This window comes from Gracilinanus agilis, chromosome 1 (genome assembly GCF_016433145.1).
Source record: "Gracilinanus agilis isolate LMUSP501 chromosome 1, AgileGrace, whole genome shotgun sequence".
Classification (NCBI taxonomy): Eukaryota; Metazoa; Chordata; class Mammalia; order Didelphimorphia; family Didelphidae; genus Gracilinanus; species Gracilinanus agilis.
The window spans coordinates 492522611-492543050 of NC_058130.1; the positions used below are offsets into that span (position 1 = coordinate 492522611).

Consider the following 20440-nt stretch of genomic DNA (forward strand, 5'->3'; position numbering starts at 1 on the left):
TGGACCAGTGAAGGAAATACCCATACTGATGAGCACCTTGATAGATTTAACAAAAGACTAAAATGCCTACTGTTTAGAGACCAACTTTGCTAGCTTTGGAAAGACTCATCAACAAGTCGCTACAGGGCAATGAATTTTTAGGATACAGAAACTTTCAAAGAACATTTGTTCAATCTCACGGGGTCCTGATCCACAATGTGCAATTTTTGCTAGTCTTTTCTCTTTCTCTTGATCTGTGTAGGTGAAGAATGCATCCTTAGTGACAAAAAAAAATCACAGAAAAATCATGAATCCTTAAAGTATAGTCATATAAAGGACCTATTGAGATTCCCAAAAATGTTGAGTTTTTTAATTGAAGTCCCCTAAATTTATAACCACATTTTATATCTCTTTAGGAGCTTTGTGGCAATTAGGTGGTACAGTGGATAAAGAGCATTGGTCTAGTCAGGAAGTCCTGAGTTCAAATCTAGATGCAGATACTTACTGGCTATGTGACCCTGGACAAGTCACTTAATTCTGTCGCCTTGGTCCTCATCTGTAAAATGACCTGGAGAAGGAAATGGCAAAACACTCCAATATTTTTGCCAAGAAAGCCCCAAATGAAACAAAAGAAAAAGAAACAACTAAACAAATAGGGTTATGAAGAAACTAGATGAGGAGCTTATGTCTTACATCTTTTTTTTTTTAATTCTTAGTTACCCAATCTTTCTGATTAGTTTGTAAACTCCCTGAGGGCAGGGACCAACCACATTTTATAATTTACTTTGTACTCTGCCATAACACCTAGGAGTCTACTCTTCATCCACAGTGGACACTTAGTAAATGTAATTTGTCTACTGCAATTAGCAATAGTGACCTAGAAATCAAATTGATAATGAAAATTGGAAAACTGTGTCATCTAAACTCACAGGCATCATTTGGTTTCCCTGGAAACTTATCCCATGTTTAGTGAAATCAAACCACAGATGCTTACCCTGTGAAAATAGCAAGTTCCCTTGACCACAGCAGTTGCCATAACAGTTGCCTATCTTACAGCCAAACTGGACAAAAGCAGAGCCAGCTGCTCACTTTAATGGAGTGGCAGAAAGCTAAGAAAGGACATCATTTCCCCTGGAGGAATTACAACATTAATGGAGAGTTTAACCCTCTGACCTTTTCTGAGTTGTGGGCCCTTAGTGCCATCTTCCACCCCCAAGGCCAGAGCTAGATTTTGCAGCTGGCCCTAAATTCATTCAGTGTGGTTACCATCACTCTCGCCTCTTTGTTTCCTTGCAGGAGTTTAAGAACTGAAAACTCATTGGTTCTTTCTTCAAACATCAAGAGCATGGAATGCTTACACCCATGATAACCACCAGAAGATCTCAGCTTTGGTCACAAGTGTTTGCATGTGAGCTAAAGTTGAGGACTCCAATAATTCCTCCTTTAAAAGCCCACTTCATTTCAGTGTTTGTCTAAGGGGAAATGACATGAGATAAACAATTTTAGGAAAATGAACACTAGGAAAGGGAGACCGTTTTATCGAGTAGACTTTTGAAGAACCCAAAACTTTAAATCAACTCAAACATGATTTGGCCTAAAAGCTAAAAAGGCTTCATTTAAGCCAAAGTATGTAGTTGCTGCCATGATCTTGCCTTGCAAGAGGGATAAATCATCAGCTTAGTCACTGTGTCTCAGTTCCCAGGAACATTAGCCATCTAAATAGCTTCTTTAAATAGAAAAGAATTCATATTCCAAATATATGCTCCATATCTTTAAAAAAATATATAGCCATAGACAGTAGCTAGGTGGCTCAGTGGATAAGAACCAGGCCTAAAGACAGCAGGTGCTAGGTTCAAATTTGACCTCAGACACTTCCTCTCTATGTGGCCCTAGGAAAGCCGCTTAACTCCCATTGCCTAGTCCTTACCACTCTTCTGCCTTAGAACCAATATGAAGTATTGATTCTGACATGGAAGGCAAGGAATTTTAAATTAAAAAAAAAAAGAAAAAAGGAAAATATAGCCATTCCGATTATCCAGATACATCTATGAGGAATAAGAGAAAGTGAGAGTCTAGGAAGGAGAACACCAATTCAGAACAGGAAAAACATGAACTGTCAACATCTGTGGAAGGCAAAATGTTAACAGCCAAAACCCTTGAGGTAGAGTAGTTCTGGGTTTCTACTGTTATAAAGGTAATGGAGAATCCAGAAGTTAGAAGAGGGAAAGAACCCAGAAGCCCAAACTAAAGAATAGTTGAGAAAAGATACCAAGAGAGGACCTCATTTAAAGTGAGCAGCCAAAATGCAGATAGGATAATATGAAAGAACCATGAGGAAGGCAATCAGTCTAGAACAATAGAAATCAGTCAATAGCACACAAAGCTTGAAATGTTAAAACAAAGAACATGAATTGTCAGACAGCCAACAGCCTCTGCTCCAACTTTTATGCTGGAGGGCTTGAGTATGGTGGTCTTTCCTTTATTTCAAAAGGAATAAATGAGAAGGAATAATGGACTAGATAAAACTGGCCAATCATAACAAAGATCACTGTTTTTTATTCCATCCACTATCAACTCTTCTCAACATCAGGGTATGCTTGAACATATTGCTTATTAACTTCTAGTTATTCCAGAATTATCATTAATTTCAGGACTGATAATATTTTTTCATCATTTTCATAGAAATAAGCCTTCAATTTGTACTTTTTTAAACAAAAAAAATGGTTTGAATTTAGTTTTTATTTTTTCTTTTATATCTATCCATTGCAAAGAATTTGAGGCATCACAGCATACCTGACAAGTGGTTAATCATCCTCTGGTTGAAGACATCTAAAGCTGGGTTGCTCACTATTTCTCAAGGAAGTCCACCACTTTGGAACATCTCAAAATGTTAGATTTTTTGCCTCAAATCAAGCCTAAATTTCTCCTCTCTGTAAGGTCTACCCATTGCTCCTGGTTCTGCCTTTTGGAACCAAACACTATAAGTCTAATCTCTCCTTCACATGACAATACTTCAGATACTTGAAGAAAGCAATGATGTCCCTGACTCTTCTCTTTTAAAGGCTAAATAGTCTCTCAGCCAGACCACAAAGTCCTTTCCCATCTTGGTCACTCCTATTCTAATGCTCTCTAATTTTGCAATGTCCTTCTTAAATTGTAGGGCCCAAGACTAAACACTGAGCTCTGATAGGAGCAGACCACATTAGGACTATCACTATTCAATTCCTGGAAACTATACCTCTCTGTAAAAAATTAAAAAATCTCTGGGCCATAATCCTGAGCTAAAAATATCTAACTTTTATTTATATGTAAAATAGAATTGGAAGGCTCATCACACCAAGTCTGCAATGAAGATATCTTTTGAATGTGCACAGTTGTTTTTATAGGCTTTCAACACTGATTAACAAAACCAAATATTCAAAATAGATTAGCTAATAGTTGATAAACTCTAGCATAAGGCCCAAGTTTTTTATTGATCTTGTAAATAATACCCTCAGACAATGATGCTAGGAAGAGACTTAAACAAAGTCATCTCCTTGAGTCATATAATCTGAGGATGCTGTTATTGACATAAATTCTTATTAAAAGAAATACTAGTAATAAAGTCTTTCTTCTTCAACTAACTCTATGATAACTTCTGTTATCTTTAACCAGAATCAGGATTTAGTCAAACTGTGTACTTAAAATTCCAGGGTTGATAACAGGAACTCTCAAGCAAACTCTTCACTTATCTATAACAGCTAATTAACAACTAGGACTAATCTTTCTAACTTCATAGTTACATATACTACTTAAAGGATTAAATGAGATGAATTGTGTTATAATAAATCATTGTGGGAAGCCAATAAGAGAATAGATAAAAATCTAAGACTCCTCTTTTGACCCCTTTTGTGATCCTTGTGATTTCTTCTTGAAAAGTATTATGGCCTTACTGAAAAGCTTTAAGTTCCTATCAAACCTGAATTTAAAGGGTTAACATTGTTAACACAGCAAGGAATGCTGCTGCCTGTTATAGCTAAGGCCAAGATACTCCCCAACTTGGCTTTCTGATAAGAACCTAGTAAAAATTCAGCCTTGGCCTTGGTCTATTCTGAAGCCAATATTTTGTGTTTTGATGTGACATAATTTGTAACTTCTGCGCATCTGCAAAGTTTCCGGGGGGGGAGGGGTTCTTTTGTGTGAAATGAGTCTTGAAATATATATAATAAACTCCATGCTCCTGGAGCCAGAGCTGGAAGCATGAAGTAAAAGACATTTCCCTTGTCCTGTCCTTATTTCCTTATCAACTAAACTGTCATCAGATTATCAGAGATGATAAAGAGATCTCCACAAATCATATGAAAGAAAGAAATACAATTTCATTTTTTCATCTCAACACAATCCAAGATCATATTAGTATTTTGTTGGTTTTTTTATAAAGGGAAGAAAGGGGGAAGGGGAGAAAGACAAAGGAGGAAGAATCTTCTATGTTACCCTTCTGACTCATATTGAGCTTGCAGTACAAGTTGTCAAATCATCCCTCCAACATTTTGTATGTGAAAAGGTGACCTTCAGTATTCAGATGTTACATTTTTCCTATAGAACATCATCTTATTTGATTCAGCTCAAGGTTCTAGTTTGTCAAGATATTTCTGGATGCTGATTATCAACCAAAGTGTTAGTTATCCCTCCTAAGTCTATATCATCAGTAAATTCAATGGGATGCCATTTGTACTTCTATACAATTAATTAGTAAAATATTCAATGTGCAAGGTATATCACAGATCCCCAGGGAATTCCACTACAGAACTCTAGCCATGTTAACAATAAACCACTTATATCTTTAAAAAAACAACTTACTTTCTGTCTTAGTAACAACTCTAAGACAGAAGGGGAAGGGTTAGGCAAAAAGAGTTACAGTCAAGAAGACTCTGAGGGGGGGCAGCTGGGTTGCTCAGTGGAGTGAGAGTCAGGTCTAGAGACAGGAGGTCCTAGGTTCAAATCTGCTCTCAGACACTTCCCAGCTGTGTGACCCTGGGCAAGTCACTTGATCCCCATTGCCCACCCTTACCAATCTTCCACCTATGAGACAATACACCAAAGTACAAGGTTTAAAAAAATAAAAAATAAAATAAAAAAAAAGAAGACTCTGAGGACAGATTCTAATCTAGGTCCTCCCGATTACAGGTCTGGTGATCTATCCACCGTGCCACTTAGCTACTTCTATTTCAGTATTACTGCCATAAGTCTGTATTCATTTCTACAGTAAAGTAGCATTTGGCACATCTTGAAGTTCAAGGTAAACATCCTCACAGTCAAGTTTTCCAGCACTCAGCTTTTTTCAATAGTTCTAGACCAGGTCTACGTCTGGTCCAGCAAAGGCTGCTTGTGGACAGCCTCCTCCCCACCTTCTCCATCATCGCTGCCACTGCTAACTGGGCCTTTGCTGACAGATCTCTTATCCCCTCCCTCTCCCACCCCCACCCCACCCCCGCCCTGCCCCCTAGTCATGTGCCACTGCCAAGGTGAAGCTCAGGAAGGCTGCTAAAAATCAAGGTGAGCGGAAGAAGATGGTCCCTCTCCCAAGGAGGTAGAAGACAGTGAGGATGAAGACATGTCAGAAGAGGAAGAAGAAAGCAGTGGAGAAGAGGTGGTGGTCCTTCAGAAGAAGGGCAAGAAGGCTGCAGCTACACCAACCAAAAAAGCTGCTGTTGCTACCACACCTGCCAAGAAAGCAGTTGTGACTCCTGGTAAGAAGGCCGCTGTGACCCCAGCCAAGAAAGTGGCCACCCCCGCCAAAACTGTCCCCACACCAGACAAGAAAGGAGCTAAAGCAGCAGCCACCCCAGCTAAAGCAGTAGCCACCCCAGCCAAAGGGGCAAAAAATGGAAAGAATGCCAAGAAAGAGGACAGTGAGTCTGAAGAAGATAGTGAAGATGAGGACGATGAAGAATTTGAGCCCCCCAAAGCCACCAAGGTGGGAGCAGCTCTGTCCAAATAGGATTCTGAGGAGGAAGAAAATGATGAGGAGGAGGAGGAGGACAGTGAGGAGGAGGAGGAGGAAGAGGATGATGACTCTAAAGAAGAAGCAATGAATACTACCCCTGCCAAAGGGAAGGCTACTTCTGTGAAGGCTGCCAAAGGCGCTAAACCAAGGAATCCGAGGAGGAAGATGAAGAAGATGATGAAGATGATGACAATGAGGAGGAGGAGGATGAAGAGGCGGAGGAAGTGCCCGTCAAAGAAGCCCCAGGAAAATGGAAAAAGGAAATGGGCAAGCAGAAAGCCCCTGAAGCCAAGAAACAGAAATTGGAAGCTGAAATGTCTACAAATTTCAATCTCTTCGCTGGTAACCTGAACTTCAACAAAACAGCAGCTGAGCTAAAAACTGCCATCACAGACTTCTTTTCTAAAAAGGACCTTAGGGTTGTGGATATCTGCATTGGTGCCACCAGGAAGTTTGGCTATGTAGAATTTGAATCTGCTGAAGATATGGAAAAGGCTCTGGAACTCAATGGCTCCAAAGTGCTTGGCTCTGAAATGAAGCTAGAAAAAGCAAAAGAGAACAAGAAAGATCGAGATGCCAGGATACTCTTTGTCAAGAACTTACCCTATAAAGCAGGGGTCGGCAACCTTTTTGGCCATGAGAGCCATAAACGCCATATTTTTTAAAATGTAATTTCGTGAGAGCCATACAGTGCTCACAGTGCGCACTCCTGTAACAGAGCCTGAAAAAAAAAATTGACTTTATGGCTCCTGCAGAAAGAGCCATATCTGGCCCTCAAAAGAGTCAGATATGGCTCGAGAGCCATACGTTGCCGACCCCTCCTATAAAGTAACTCAGGAGGAGCTCAAGGAAGTGTTTGAAGACGCTATTGAGATCAAACTGGTCTGCACCAAGGACGGAACACCCAAAGGAATTGCTTACTTTGAATTCAAGACAGAAGCATATGTGGACAAGGCCTTAGAGGAGAAGCATGGGACTGAGATAGATGGCCGGGCCCTCATTCTAGACTACATAGGGGAGAAAAGTCAAGGACAAGAGAACTCTGGAGGGAAGAACAACTCTTGGAGTGGGAACAACAGCAAGTCCTCAGACTGGAAGACGCTGGTGCTGAACAACGTTGCCTACAGTGCCACAGAGGAGAATCTGCAGGAAGTGTTTGAAAAGGCCACATCCATCAGCCTGCCCCAGAACAACCAAGACCAGCCCAAGGGGTATGCATTCATTGAGTTTGCCCCTGTGGAGGATGCTAAAGAAGCTTTGAATTCTTGTAACAACATAGAAATTGAGGGCCGAGCCATCCAGCTGGAGCTAAAGAAACAAAAGACAACAAATGCAGCTCCCAGGAACCAGCCCCACAAAACCTTATTTGTCAAAAGTCTATCCAAAGACACGAAAGAAGAAACATTGAAAGATTCTTTTAATGGCTCAGTGGGGGCCAGAATAGTCACAGACAAGGAGACAGGGTCATCGAAAGAGTTTGGTTTTGTGGACTTCAACTCTGAAGAGGAGGCCAACATTGCCAAAGAGGCCATGGAGGATGGGGAGATTGATGGAAACAAAGTCACCCTGGACTGGGACATGCCCAGTGGCTTTGGGGACCGAGGAGGAGAACATGGCAGCAATGGACGAGGAGGCTTTGGGGGCCAAGGAGGTGGCAGAGGGGGCTTAGGGGGCTGTAGAGACTGAGGCAGAGGAGGCAACTTTGGAGGTCGAGGTGGTTTCAGAGGAGGCAGAGGAAGAGGAGGAGACAACAAGCCACAAGGGAAAAAGACAAAGTTTGAATAGCTCCCCGCCCACTGGGTGGACTCTGGGTGTTGGAGCCTGTCGGTCAATGGCTGATGAAGCCTTCTGAAGACATTCCAAGACAAACATATGGTCTGAGGAGTCATCTTGGAGAAAGCCGGATGACATCTCATGGGAGAATGTGTTGGTTTTGACTGGATGAACGTTCCATAGAAACTTTTTGCAGAGACAGGTGATAGATGTGGGAAGGTATCCTTTTTGTCTATGAGTTGTCTTGAGTTTATAATATTATACCCCATGTACAAAACTATTTTTTCCTACAAAAAAAAATTAGTTCCAGACCAGTGATAGCAAATCTTTTAGAGACCAAGTGCCCAAACTGCAATCCTCATACCTCATGTGAGTCCCCTGCCTTACCCCAGATTGGGGTGGGAAAAAGCACTCCCATTGGGCTGCTGGAAAGAGGGTTTGGTGATATGAGAAATGTCCTCAGGTCCAGTGGAGAGGGAGAAAGGAGCAGCCCCCTCCAGCATGCTCCAGCATGCGTACCATGGATTCACCAACATGGTCCTAGACCAGGGGTCAGCAATGTATGGCTCTGGAGCCATATCTGGCTCCACCTCATGACCAGCCAGTCCGGGCAGAGCCTCAGGATGTGCCCCAGGGGGCCCTTCAGCCCCCGCCCCATATTCCAGCACCTTCTGCCTCCATCCTCCTCTTTCCACAGGTGTTTATGGCTCTCACGGCCAAAAAGGTTGCCGACCATTGTCATAGACAATCAAGCTATCAAAATGAATAGTATAATCTTCCCAAGCAGGTAATAAGATGAGAGGTCAGTGACTCATGCAAAGCATATTCACTAGATATCATGGAAATTCTATAGCCTCAAAAGACAAAAATGTACAGCTAGAAGAGTTGTAAGAGCCATCAATTATATCCTGTTCATTGTTTTATCATTATTATTATTATTTTAAAATCTTACCTTCTAATGTAAGCCTAGGCAATTGGGGTTAAGCGATTTTCCCAGGGTCACACAGCTGGAAAGTGTCTGAAGCCCAAATCTAGGGTTTTCTGATCTCTAGACCTGGTCCTCTATCAACTGAGCCACCAGTGATACTACCATATCTAGAATGACTGTCAACTGTTGCTCTGTGTCATCAACAAAACAAATATTGAAGGGACCAAGAAATGTCAACTGCTCTTTATATTAGTGAAAGCTAAGTTAGCAATAGAATGTTCTCTTCATCAGTAAGATAAGGATGATATGTGTCATAGGGTTACTGAAGCAGCTGGGTGATACAACAGTTAAAGTGCTGGACTTGAAAACAGACAGAACTCAATTCAAACCCTGCTTTCAGACACTTACTGATGGTGTGATCCTCACTAACCCTCAGTTTTCTCATCTGCAAAATAAAGATAAGATTAGCCTCCACCTCCAAGGATGTTTGCGGATAGAATGAGATGACATATATAAAGTATTGTGTCAGCCTTAAAGTGCTATAAAAATACTAAACTCTTATATTGTTGTGTAAGTAAGATAATATATGTCTAAAATGCTTCATAAACTGTAAAACCTAAATAAATAGATGTTATTTTATTTCATGTCTCCTGGTCCCACCAACATAGCAGTTACAGATATATTCATTGGTGCTGTGATTTCCCACAAATTTTAGTATTCATCACTGTTAGGTAGCAAGGTAGGGTGGGAGGGAATATTCAGATTGTAGCCAATAGATATGAGTTCAATTCTCAATATGTCTAATTAACATGTGGATGATATTGCCCATAAGCCTCAGTTTCCTCATCTGTAAAATGAGGGAATTGGATTTGATGACCATTAAGTCTCTTATACTCTAAATTCTGATACTCGAAAAACTGCATGCAAATGTTGTGTACATTTCATCTTACTGAGAAGATGGAGGGAAAGGATAAGGAGAACAGATATCAGAGATAAGATGAGACTAGGACTGAGAAACCAAAGGCAAGGGCTGGATGCAAATAGCTGGGACCTAGTAACTGGTCTCAAAGAGCCAGGACAAAGCACCTGGACACAAAGAGCAAGGAGCTAGAACCCAGTCACAAAGAGTCAGGACTCAGCACTTCATATATAGTAAGCATTTAATACATGTTGGATTGATGAATTCGAATAATAAGTGCTAATCATGGGAACCAGTCAGACACAAAGGCTACCTTGAAACTAAGGATCATAGGTAACTGAATACCTGAGATGTAGGAAAAACAGATGAGGGTGGAGGTGGGGAGAAGAATAAATTGAATACTGAACTTGGAATCAGGAAGACCTGTAATCATTCATAGACCTACTAAATGTATGATCTTAAGCAAGTCACTTTGCTTTCCTATGCCTCGGTTCTGTTATCTTTAATAGGAGAAGGTTGGAATCAATGGCCTCAAAGGGTACTTCCAGCTCTAAATTTATGATCCTACATTAGGAATAAGAAACCAAGCAAATACTAGAGACTAAGCTGAGATAGTAGCTCTGCCACAAGACCAACAGAGAACAGAATATACAAGTACCAGAAGTCAAGGCAAAACAGTGGCTTGGGAACTAGGAAAGTGGAAGCCTAGGCAAGCTGGGGAGTCAACACCTATACAAACAGTCCTAGCACAGCTAGAAATTCAATAAAACAGCTATGCCCATTATGCATAAGGAGTATCTTATGCCTAGGATATTTCAGTTGTTTCAGTCATTTCCAACTTTTTGTGACTGTGTTTGGGGGTTCCTTGGCAAAAGTATTGGATGGCTTGCCATTTCCTTCTCCAGTTCATTTTACAGATGAGGAAACTGAGGCAAACATGATTAAGTGATTTGCCCAGGGTCGCAAAGCCAGTAAGTGTCTGAGGCCAGATTCAAACTCAGGAAGAAGAATCTTGCTGACTCCAGGTCCAGCATTCTATCCATTATACTTTCATGTGGTATACAAAGATGAAAACAGAAATAGAAATAGTCCCTGACCTCTAGGGACTAGATTAGACTGGAAAGGGTACCAAGGATTTCAGGAGGAAGAGTGCTAATAATTGAAGAGGTTAAGAAAAAGTTTTCTATATGAGGTGACACCTGAGCTGTGTTTTTGGTTTTTGTTTAATGAAGCCTATAGGGAGTCTGTCTATCAACTAAAGATGAGGAAGGAAGCAGTTGAGCCAAAGACCAGAGGAAGATGTCTCCTATGTTTTCTGCTGAGGCAAAAGGCCATCTCAGAGCATAGCCAGCTTCAGGGCCTGCCTACAAGTAAGAAATGTCAGAAATATGGGAAGTGGATGTTCCCAGCTGGAATCAGAAATGTAGGGGCAGACTCTGACACACTGAAAAATGCTACCACCTTGCCTGGGATAACAACATTCTGGTTGTCTAGAGCCAAAGGTACAGCCAGAGTACATTTTCACAAGTGAAGCATTTCTCCTTAAGAGATACGTATCCAATTTCTCTCATGCTAACTCCCTGGCCAAGGTGGCCCTCATTCAATCTAGTGGCCTTCGGTAAAGAAAGAGATTTCACATTCTTTGTGGTGGTGCCTGAATGTCTCTGGTCTATTTATGTTGCCCTCCTGCCCTGAGAAGCAGGAAGATAAAAACTTACAGTCCTCTTATGCTGATAAAAGGGGAAGGGCTGTGAAAGGAATGGAACTCTTTCTGTCCTCCAAGCCTTCAATCTTTGAAGTGGGCCTAGGAGGGGTGGGAAACCCCCAAAACCATAAGTTTTTCAGAAGTTTGAGGAGGAGAAACAGACTGGCATATCATAGGGTAGATCAATCCAGAGGACATTTATTAAGTACCTACTGAGATAATTATCAATGTGTTCCAACTCAGTATCTAGTCTCTGAACATTTTGCTTTATTGCTGATATGTGACAGACAGATAGATTAGATGGATTAGATAGATAGATAGATAGATAGATAGATAGATAGATAGATAGACAGATAAATGGAAGGATAGATGGATAGATGGATATAGTGGCAGATATGTAGATACATACATAGATATAGATTCATAGATACACATATATGTACATATAAATATAAGGCAGAGAATATATAATTATGTATATGTATATATGTATGTATATATGTGTGTGTATAGATACAAATACAGATTACATAGTTTCCTATTTTATATGTGACTATCCTTAAAGTGATAAGGAATTCTGTTGACTCTGTAAGTATGTCCAGTTGTCGACCTGAGGCAAGAGAGAATTTATTTTCTTCTAGGCAAGAAGGGTCAACAGAAGCTAGTGGGAGACTTTGATTCAGGAAATCCCATGGACTCCAGAAAAAGAAAAAACCAAGTATAATTAATAATAATAATATAGTGTAACAGCTATGAGGTGGGGGGGGGGTCCTAATAAACCCCTCCCACACTATCAATACTCACTCTCATACAATAGCAAGTATTTACATAGTACCTACTATATGCCAGACACAGTTAAATATATTACAAATCTTCTCTCATTTGATCCTCACAAGAACCATGGGAGGTAAATGCTAATATTATCCCAATTTTGCAGTTGAGAAAAAAGATAAAAAGAAGCTGAGTGACTTGCCTGTGGTCAAAGAGCTAATGTGTCTAAGATGGCATTTTATTCACTTCTTCCTGATTCCAAAGTGTAATAGGTATAGGCTTTAAAGGTATAAAGGCAGATTTTTGCAAGTAGATTAGGGAAAGCCTTGGCTGGAAGTCACGAACATTCTGTATAGAATGCAGGTGGTAGGGAGGAGAGAGCTAAGCAACAGACATTGCTGTTCTGTGAGGGGTTTGAAGCCGATGTGCAATCAGCAGTCCCTATTTAACCTGGGATCTTGGAGAGTGAAGGTTGCAAAGGCTAAAGACATCATCCTGCAAGTCAACTGTGAGGGAAGAGGCCTCTGTTCTGGTGGACAGTTTGCAGACATCTCTCCCTACCTGGTTACTTGGGATCATCAGCTGTGGAGGAGTTGGTTCCTGGTATCCTGAACACATCTCTGGATCAGTTGTGAGACCCCAAATCCAAGCCCGCTTCCTCAGGTCCTTAGCCAAGCTGTCAAACCTGGCAGAAGCCAGGTTGGTTAAGGAACTTACCATTTTTTACTCCAGTCCTGGGCAGTTAGATATAGTTTTACCTCACCCCCTCTCCTATCCTCTCAAAAACCAATTAAACTGTTTCTCTGTGTGGTTGCCTTCATACCTTGAAGTTTCCATAGTGTGTATTTATTATACTCTGAGTTTATCCCTTGTCTTGGAGAAGCAGGGTGACACTGTCACTTCTGTTAACAGTCTGTTCCCTTAACAGTAAACCCAGTTTCCCTAACTTGTTTGGTCCCCCTACAGTCCATTCCTATCTCCTACTCACCCCTTCTGAACCCACATATAACATTTAAGTTATCTCCCCTGGTTTTCCCCATAAGAAAACCCAGGTCTCTAAATCTTATGCCATCTTACTGTAAAGAGACATGCCTAAAAACCCTGGACTTGATGCAGATTCCTGGCTCCAGTCTTCAGTAGAATCTTTTATGATCAGAGCCCTTCCTATCTTTCCAATCTTTTCATACTTTAATCTCCTCCAAGTATTCAATGGTCCAGCAATACCACAGTTGCAAAATATGCCATTTCCTGGCTCCTTTGCCTTGCACTGGTTGTCCACAAAGCCTAGAAAGCTCTCTCTCTCTCTCCTCAGTTCCACCTTCAGACACCCCTGGCTTCTTTCTTTTCCCCCTCAATAACTATTTTCTTTTCAGTTCGAAATTCTCTACAGTAACAGCCATATTGTAAAGATAATCAACTTTGAAAGACTTCGTAAGCTTGATGTTTTTTAAGATCCAGTTCAAATCCTACCGTTGGCAAGAGGTCTTCCATGGTCCCCTCTAACTCCCCAGGCACATAAGCCTTCCTTTCTATGACTGCCTTCTTTCCACTCTAAATGTGTCCTGTGCGCACACATTCATTTGTGTTTTCTCATGTATTTGTATACAAGCTCCTTGATGGCAGAGACTGGTTTGGTGTTTTTGTCCTCCATTTTTTAGCCAATGTGTAGTACAGTGGTTGGCACTTATAAATATTTAACAAAAGATTCCTAATTAATTGGTGGGAATTACAGGAAAGAACTATAAATAATCTAGGTATTGCTGACTCTGAAAGTGTGAGAAAATATCTTTCTCATGGGAGATTTTACTACCTATTGCAGAACAAAGAAGAGCATCTGCTCAACTTGCTATAATCAGTTCTCCTTTGATATTTTATCTTTTTCAGATTATTCCAAAAGAATCTGAGTTGTCTATAGAACCTGACTGCCAGTATTGTATACTCTCATCATTTTCCGAACCTTATACCTGACTCTCATCTAACTTAAGACCACTCTCATTTGATTTTTCAGCTTTTCAAAAGATTGTTCATCTTTCTTAATCCTTGGTATAGATCAAGAGTTTGGACATGGGTCCCAATTAGTCTCCTAGGTTTTGCCTCTTCTCTTTCCCAAGAAAGAAAAATGCCCTGATTAAGCTAAAAATATAGTTTTCTGGTTTAATGCATTCCTGATGGGGAGCTGAGGCTCTGATTATTACTCCTATTCAATTTGGGGCTACTGCTTTCTCTCACTCTGCACTTTTTCTTCATTTTAAGAGGGATCTTTTGAAACTAAGGAATAAGCCAAAGGTTCGCAATCATTCATTAAATGCCACTTCTTGAAGAAATCAATCCTCCTAAATCTCCAAAGAATCTAATATCATATCAATATGTTGTAACAAAGCATGATTTAACTATGTAAGTCCCTGCAGTCAATAGTCTATTTGATCTGGGAGTTCTTAAACTGTCTCCAGCCTCAGTTCCTTAGGAAATTGAAGCTCAGAAAAGCATGTGACTTGTCCAAAGTCATAGAGACAATAATACATAGCAGAGTTAGGATGGAATCCTGGTCATCTAAAACCAAATCCAAGGATCTTTTCACTATGATAAAATGCCTCCTTAGTTACAAAATTAGCTAGTTCCCTTTTTCAATAAAATCAAAGATTTATTTATTAAGTATATATGTGTTTTTATTATTTTCCAATTGTTTACAAATCCAAATAAAACAAGCATTTCCATATAAGAGGGGGAAAAGATATTATGCAAAGGAAATCACAAATCTCCTATATGTTTAACTTACTTTTCTTCGTATTACATAATAGATCCTATCCACTAAGGTCCCAATCCCTCCTCAGCCTCCCTGCATCACATAGGATATCATCATGGAGGCTAACATGTTCTCTCATGCTTTATCTACCTGTTCCCTTTCTAGAGGTTAACATTCTTAGTTTATTCTTCTATTATTAATTCTATGGCTGTATGTAATTAATGTTCCTCTGATTCTACCTATTTCACTATCCATTATATAATTCTTTCCAGGTTTTTTTAATCAGATTTTTCATCATTTCTTACAGAGCAATAGTATCTATCACAATCATAAACCACAATTTGTTTAGCCATATGTCAGTTAATGGGCATCCCCTCAGTTTCCAATTCTTTGCCACCACAAAGAGTATTGCCACAAATATTTTAGAGCACATGGGTTCTTTTCCTCTTTTCCTAACCTGCTTGGGAAAGAGACCCAGAAATGGCACTGCTGGATTTAAGAATATATAGTTTTGTAACTCTCTGAGTGTAATTCCACATTGCTCTCCGAAATGGTTAGATCAGTTCACAGCTCCACCAACAGTGCATTAGTGTCCCCATTTTTCAATATCCCCTTCAACATTTGTCTGCCCATCCATGAACAATTAATATTTCTCCATTTATTAGATGTAACTTTATTTGTATAAAAGTGTTTTATAATTATGTCCATATAGTTCCCGGGTTTGTTTTCACAGGTATTTTATTCTACCTGTGGTCATTTTAAATGGAGCATCTCTTTTTATCTCTTCTTGCAGGACTTTGTCATTAATGTATAAAAAATACTGATTAGTTATGTGGATTCACGTCCTGCTACTTTGATAAAATTATCTTTGGTTTCAACCAAATTTTTAGTTGAATTTCTGGGATTTTCCATGTATACCATCATGTCATCAACAAATAGAAATGGTTTTATTACTTCTTTGGCCATTCTGATTCCTTTGATTTGTTTTTCTTCTCTTATTGTTATTGCTAGCATTTCTAATACTATGTTAAATAATATTAGAGCTAATAGGCATCCTTATTTTACTTCTCATCTTACTAGGAATGTTTCTGGCTTCTCCCCATTATAGAAAATACTTGTTTTAAGTAGATGCTGCTTCATTTCATTTTTAAGAAGAACTATTTATACTCTATTTATATGCTTTCCAGTGATTTTAATGGGAATGAGTATTACATTTGGTCAAAGATTTTGTCTGCATCTAAACATATACTTTTTATTACTTTTGTTATTGATATTATCAATTATGTTGATAGTTTTCCTTATATTAGACCATCCTTGAATTCTTATTATAAATTCTATTTAGTCACAATGTCTTATCTTTTGATGTATTATTGTAGTCTGCTAGCTCATATTTTGTTTAGGATTTTAACATCCACATTCATTAATGAGATTGATAAATAATTTTCTTTTTCTACTTTTGCTCTTTTTGGTTTAGCTGTAAGCATCATATTAATTTCAAAAAAGGAGTTTCATAAAACCCCTCTTTACCTGTTATGTAAAATAAAATAAATTGGAATTGATTAGTCCTTAAATGTTTGGTTGCATTCACTTATAAGTCCATCTCATCTTGATGCTTTTTTCTTAGGAAGTTCATGTATGGCTTTTTCAATTTCTTTTTATAAAATAAGTTTATTCAAATTAATTTAGGCAATTTATTTTTTAGGTATTCTTCTATTTCCCTTTCATTGTTAAATTTGTTTTCATGTACAGCAAAATAACTCCTGATCGTTGTTTTAATTTCATGTTCACTGGTATATATTTAACCTTTTCATCTGGGAATATAAAAGCTTGGAAGAAGAGAGTTACTGTTTCAATGAGCTTCCCATTCTAACAGGGGAAAGAATACATAATAAAAAGCTGAAAAAGAGGGATGATAAAAAAAAAAGGTTAAAAAAGAAATGGTTAAAAAAGGACCATGGTTTAAAAAGGAATCCAAAAGTTAGGAGCAGAGTCCAGAAAGGAATGGAGGGATTTAAATTAGTAGTCAAATTTGTATAATCTCTTGCCATCATTCAAGTTACCCAACTATTCCAATTTTATTTCATTTTTATCTCATATTATTTTGTCTCAATACTTCATATCCAGTTTTATCTCATTCAGTGAAATGAGTAGAAAATCATACTAAGTGAAGACCTTTTCTACAGCTTTCATAAATCAAATCTGAGTTTAAAACCAGGTAGCCTTGAATTTCTAAGTTTGTTCCAAGAAGACCCAATAGAGAATTACTGCTTAGTATTTCTTTTATTTGAGTTTGCCTTGAGGACAAACCTAGATACAAGTTTCATTCTCAGATTGTTTGGCATTCTCTTTTATAATTGTGTTGTCTAGGAGAATCCACAAATTTGCATAGTGGGTAGCCCAGACAAATATTACTCCATGTTAAATGTACTATCTATAACCACTTAAAAACCAGATTTATAGAACCCCCACAAGTGTTTCCCTTACTAGTCAGATAGAAAAGACATGTAGCTCAAAGCAAAAACATTTATTAATTTATTAATATTAATTTAGCAGTAATGCAATGACGCAGGACAATCCAGAGTAACTTATGAGAAAGAATGCTATCCACAACCAGAAAAAGAACTGTGGAAACAGAAATACAGAAGAAAAACATATGATCAATCACGTGGTTCGATATGGATATGATTAGGGTTTTGATGTTAAAAGATCACTCCACTACAGATATGAATAACATGGAAATGGGTTTTGAACAATAATACATATATAACCGAGTGGAACTGCTTGTCAGCTTTGGGGTGGGGGGGTGGGGGAAGAGTTGAAGTTGGGGGGTAGTGGAATCATGAATCATGTAACCATGGGAAAATATTCTAAATAAAAATAAAATAAAAAATAAAAAACTGGAAAAAATATTTTTTCATCTAATTGGAAAATATTTTTTAAGTTTAAAAAAGTGTTAGGCTATTGCAAAATCTAGGTGATAGGTATTAAAGACATTATGTAGGATGAGAGACTTCATCAAACACTTGCTAAAATCTAGGTAAATTATATTTATGACCTTTTTCTTAATTATTTCTTTGGTCAAAAAAAAAGAAAAAGAAAATTAGCTTAATCTGACTTGATTTGTTCTTCAAAAAGCTGTGAGGCATCTTCTTTGGTATTACTACCTTGTTTACTAATCAGTTCATAATATATTCTAAATTTTTTTTCCAGGATTCAATATCATTAGCCAATAGTTGGCAGATTAACACTTCTCTTTTTAAAAAAATGGAGACATTTGCCCTTCTCTCTTCCTGCAGCTTTGTTTCCATTCTCTGCAATCTTTCAGAGAGCTTTGACAGAACAGTAATCCTATCCATCAATTATTTCTGTATACCATGATTTAAGTCATCTGGGCCTAGTGCCTTGAATTCATCACAAGCAGCTAAATGCTCTCTTATCTTCCTACTCATCTTACATTTCAATTCCCCATTACTCATTTTTGTTCTGTTCTTTCCAATCCAAAGATCATCCTCCTTGGCAAAGAAGAAAGAGGAGTAAAATAAGGTTGAACCACTTTTGTTCGATCTTTTGTCTACCACTGATTAGCATTATTCCAACCTCCTTGTTCAGGGTTATTTTATCTTTGGACCTCCTCTTTTTCCCAGCTTAACTTAAAATTGAAACACACACACACACACACACACACACACACACACACACACACACACACACACACACAATTGCTAGGTTGTTCTTAGCTCTCCTCACCCACCTCAGTTCATTCTAACCTTCGGCACTCTTTTTTTTTTTTTTTAAATCATCATTGTACTTTATTGCTATTACTATATACTGTATTCTGCTCACTTCAATTTGTATTGTTTCATATAATACTTTCAGGATTTTTTGTGATCATCTTGTTTATTATTTTTATGGTCTTACTTGGTTCTAATGGATTAATTCCACCAATAAGTGTTCTTAGCTAACAAAAGTAAATAATTTTAATCAGGAAAATGTATCCCCACCCTTATACTTATATGCTGCAATCTCTACAATAAGCCCTTTATTTGCTGGAATTGACCTAGAAGTGTAAGATGTCTCTTTTTTTTTTAACATTTTAAACATTTATTAATATTCATTTTTAACCTGGTTACATGCTTCATGCCCCTACTTTCCCCTTCACCCCCTCCCCCCCACTCTCCCCCCACCCATGGCCGACGCACATTTCCACTGGTTGTAACATGTGTCCTTGTTCAGAGCCTATTTCCAAATTGTTAATAGTTGCATTGGAGTGGTCGTTTCGAGTTTACATCCCCAATCATGTCCGCCACAACCCATGCGTTCAAACAATTGTTTATCTTCTATGTTTCCTCTCCTGCAGTCCTTCCTCTGAATGTGGGTAGCGTTCTTCACCATAAATCTCTCAGAGCTGTCCTGTGTCATTGCATTGCTGCTGGTATAGAAGTCCATTAAGCTTCGGCACTCTTGATACCTATTATATTACTGTGTCAAGTTCATAATTTCATCTTCTACTGTCTGATCTTGTTTCTATCTTATATTGTTGTCATTGTTTTTGTTTCAGATGGGTCCAGCTCTCCATGACCTCATTTGTGGTTTTCTTAGCAAAGAGTCTGGAGTGGTTTGCCATCTCCTTCTCCAGTTCATTTTACAGATGAGGAAAGTGAAGCAAACAAGGTTAAGTGACTTGCTCAGAGACACATAACTAGTGATTGTCTGAGGTCAAATCTGAGGTCAAGAAGATGAGTCTTCCTGACTCCAGCCTAGCACTCGATTCACAATGCACCTAGATTCCTTTTTTTTAAAACTTTCCATTAATTATTTACTAGATCTAATTAAAAGCACCAGCATACTACCCCAATAGTTTCCTAAAAATAATCTTTGACTTTACTCTCTCTCTTATCCAATCTAGGATCCATACCATTATTAAGTGAATCTTTCTAACTTTTATATCTAAACAGTACACAACTATTCCAAATGATTCCTACTAAATAAAGTCCAGCTCCTTAGCCTAGGATCTAAGACTTTCTATAACCTGACATCAATCTATTTTACTAAACTTATTTTATACTACCTCCCCTCACACACTCTGTGTTCTGATCAAACTTAACTATTCTACAATCCCTGAACCCTTTCTATGTTTTCCCACTTACAGACTGTTGTTTATCCTGTTCCCTTCACTTATAATGACTTCCTTATGCCTCATCTCCACATACTGACAATCCTACTCATCCTTCAAGGGCCCACTCAAATTTCAAGCTTTCCTAGAATTCCAAATTGGAAGTGATCTCTCTTGTACACTCCTTAAAGGCCAAAACTGTTTCACTTATCTTTGCATTCCCCTCAGGCTCTAACCTGGTGCATCAATAAAGGAGGCACTTAATAAATGTTTGTTAAATGAATATAAGAACAAGATCCATCAGAAGCTGGATATCCAGTGCATAAATATGAATAAACTATTAGAAAGTAGAAGGCATATTATATTCCCTTCTTAGTTGGTGCTGAAATAACCATTATAATTATGAAATTTCTTATCAAATGTATTTCACATCTTACCCAGTAAAAAGAAATTCTTTAAACTTTTGAACTGTTGGTCTTCAAAACTGAAGGAAAAAAATGGTTTTGGTTTCTTCTTAAAAAGA

At 38.5% G+C, this 20440-nt stretch overlaps 1 protein-coding gene across 1 annotated transcript in view; it reads left to right on the forward strand.

The window, feature by feature from the left end:
- Nucleotides 1–7759, forward strand: part of LOC123253290 (nucleolin-like) — a 178450-nt gene extending 170691 nt beyond the window's left edge. The window contains 4 exon segments of the mRNA XM_044682476.1: nucleotides 5466–5535; nucleotides 5538–6104; nucleotides 6107–6586; nucleotides 6795–7759. Coding sequence (XP_044538411.1) covers nucleotides 5466–5535; nucleotides 5538–6104; nucleotides 6107–6586; nucleotides 6795–7750 — 2073 coding nt within the window. The 3' untranslated portion in view covers nucleotides 7751–7759.
- The last annotated feature ends 12681 nt before the right edge of the window (nucleotides 7760–20440 follow it).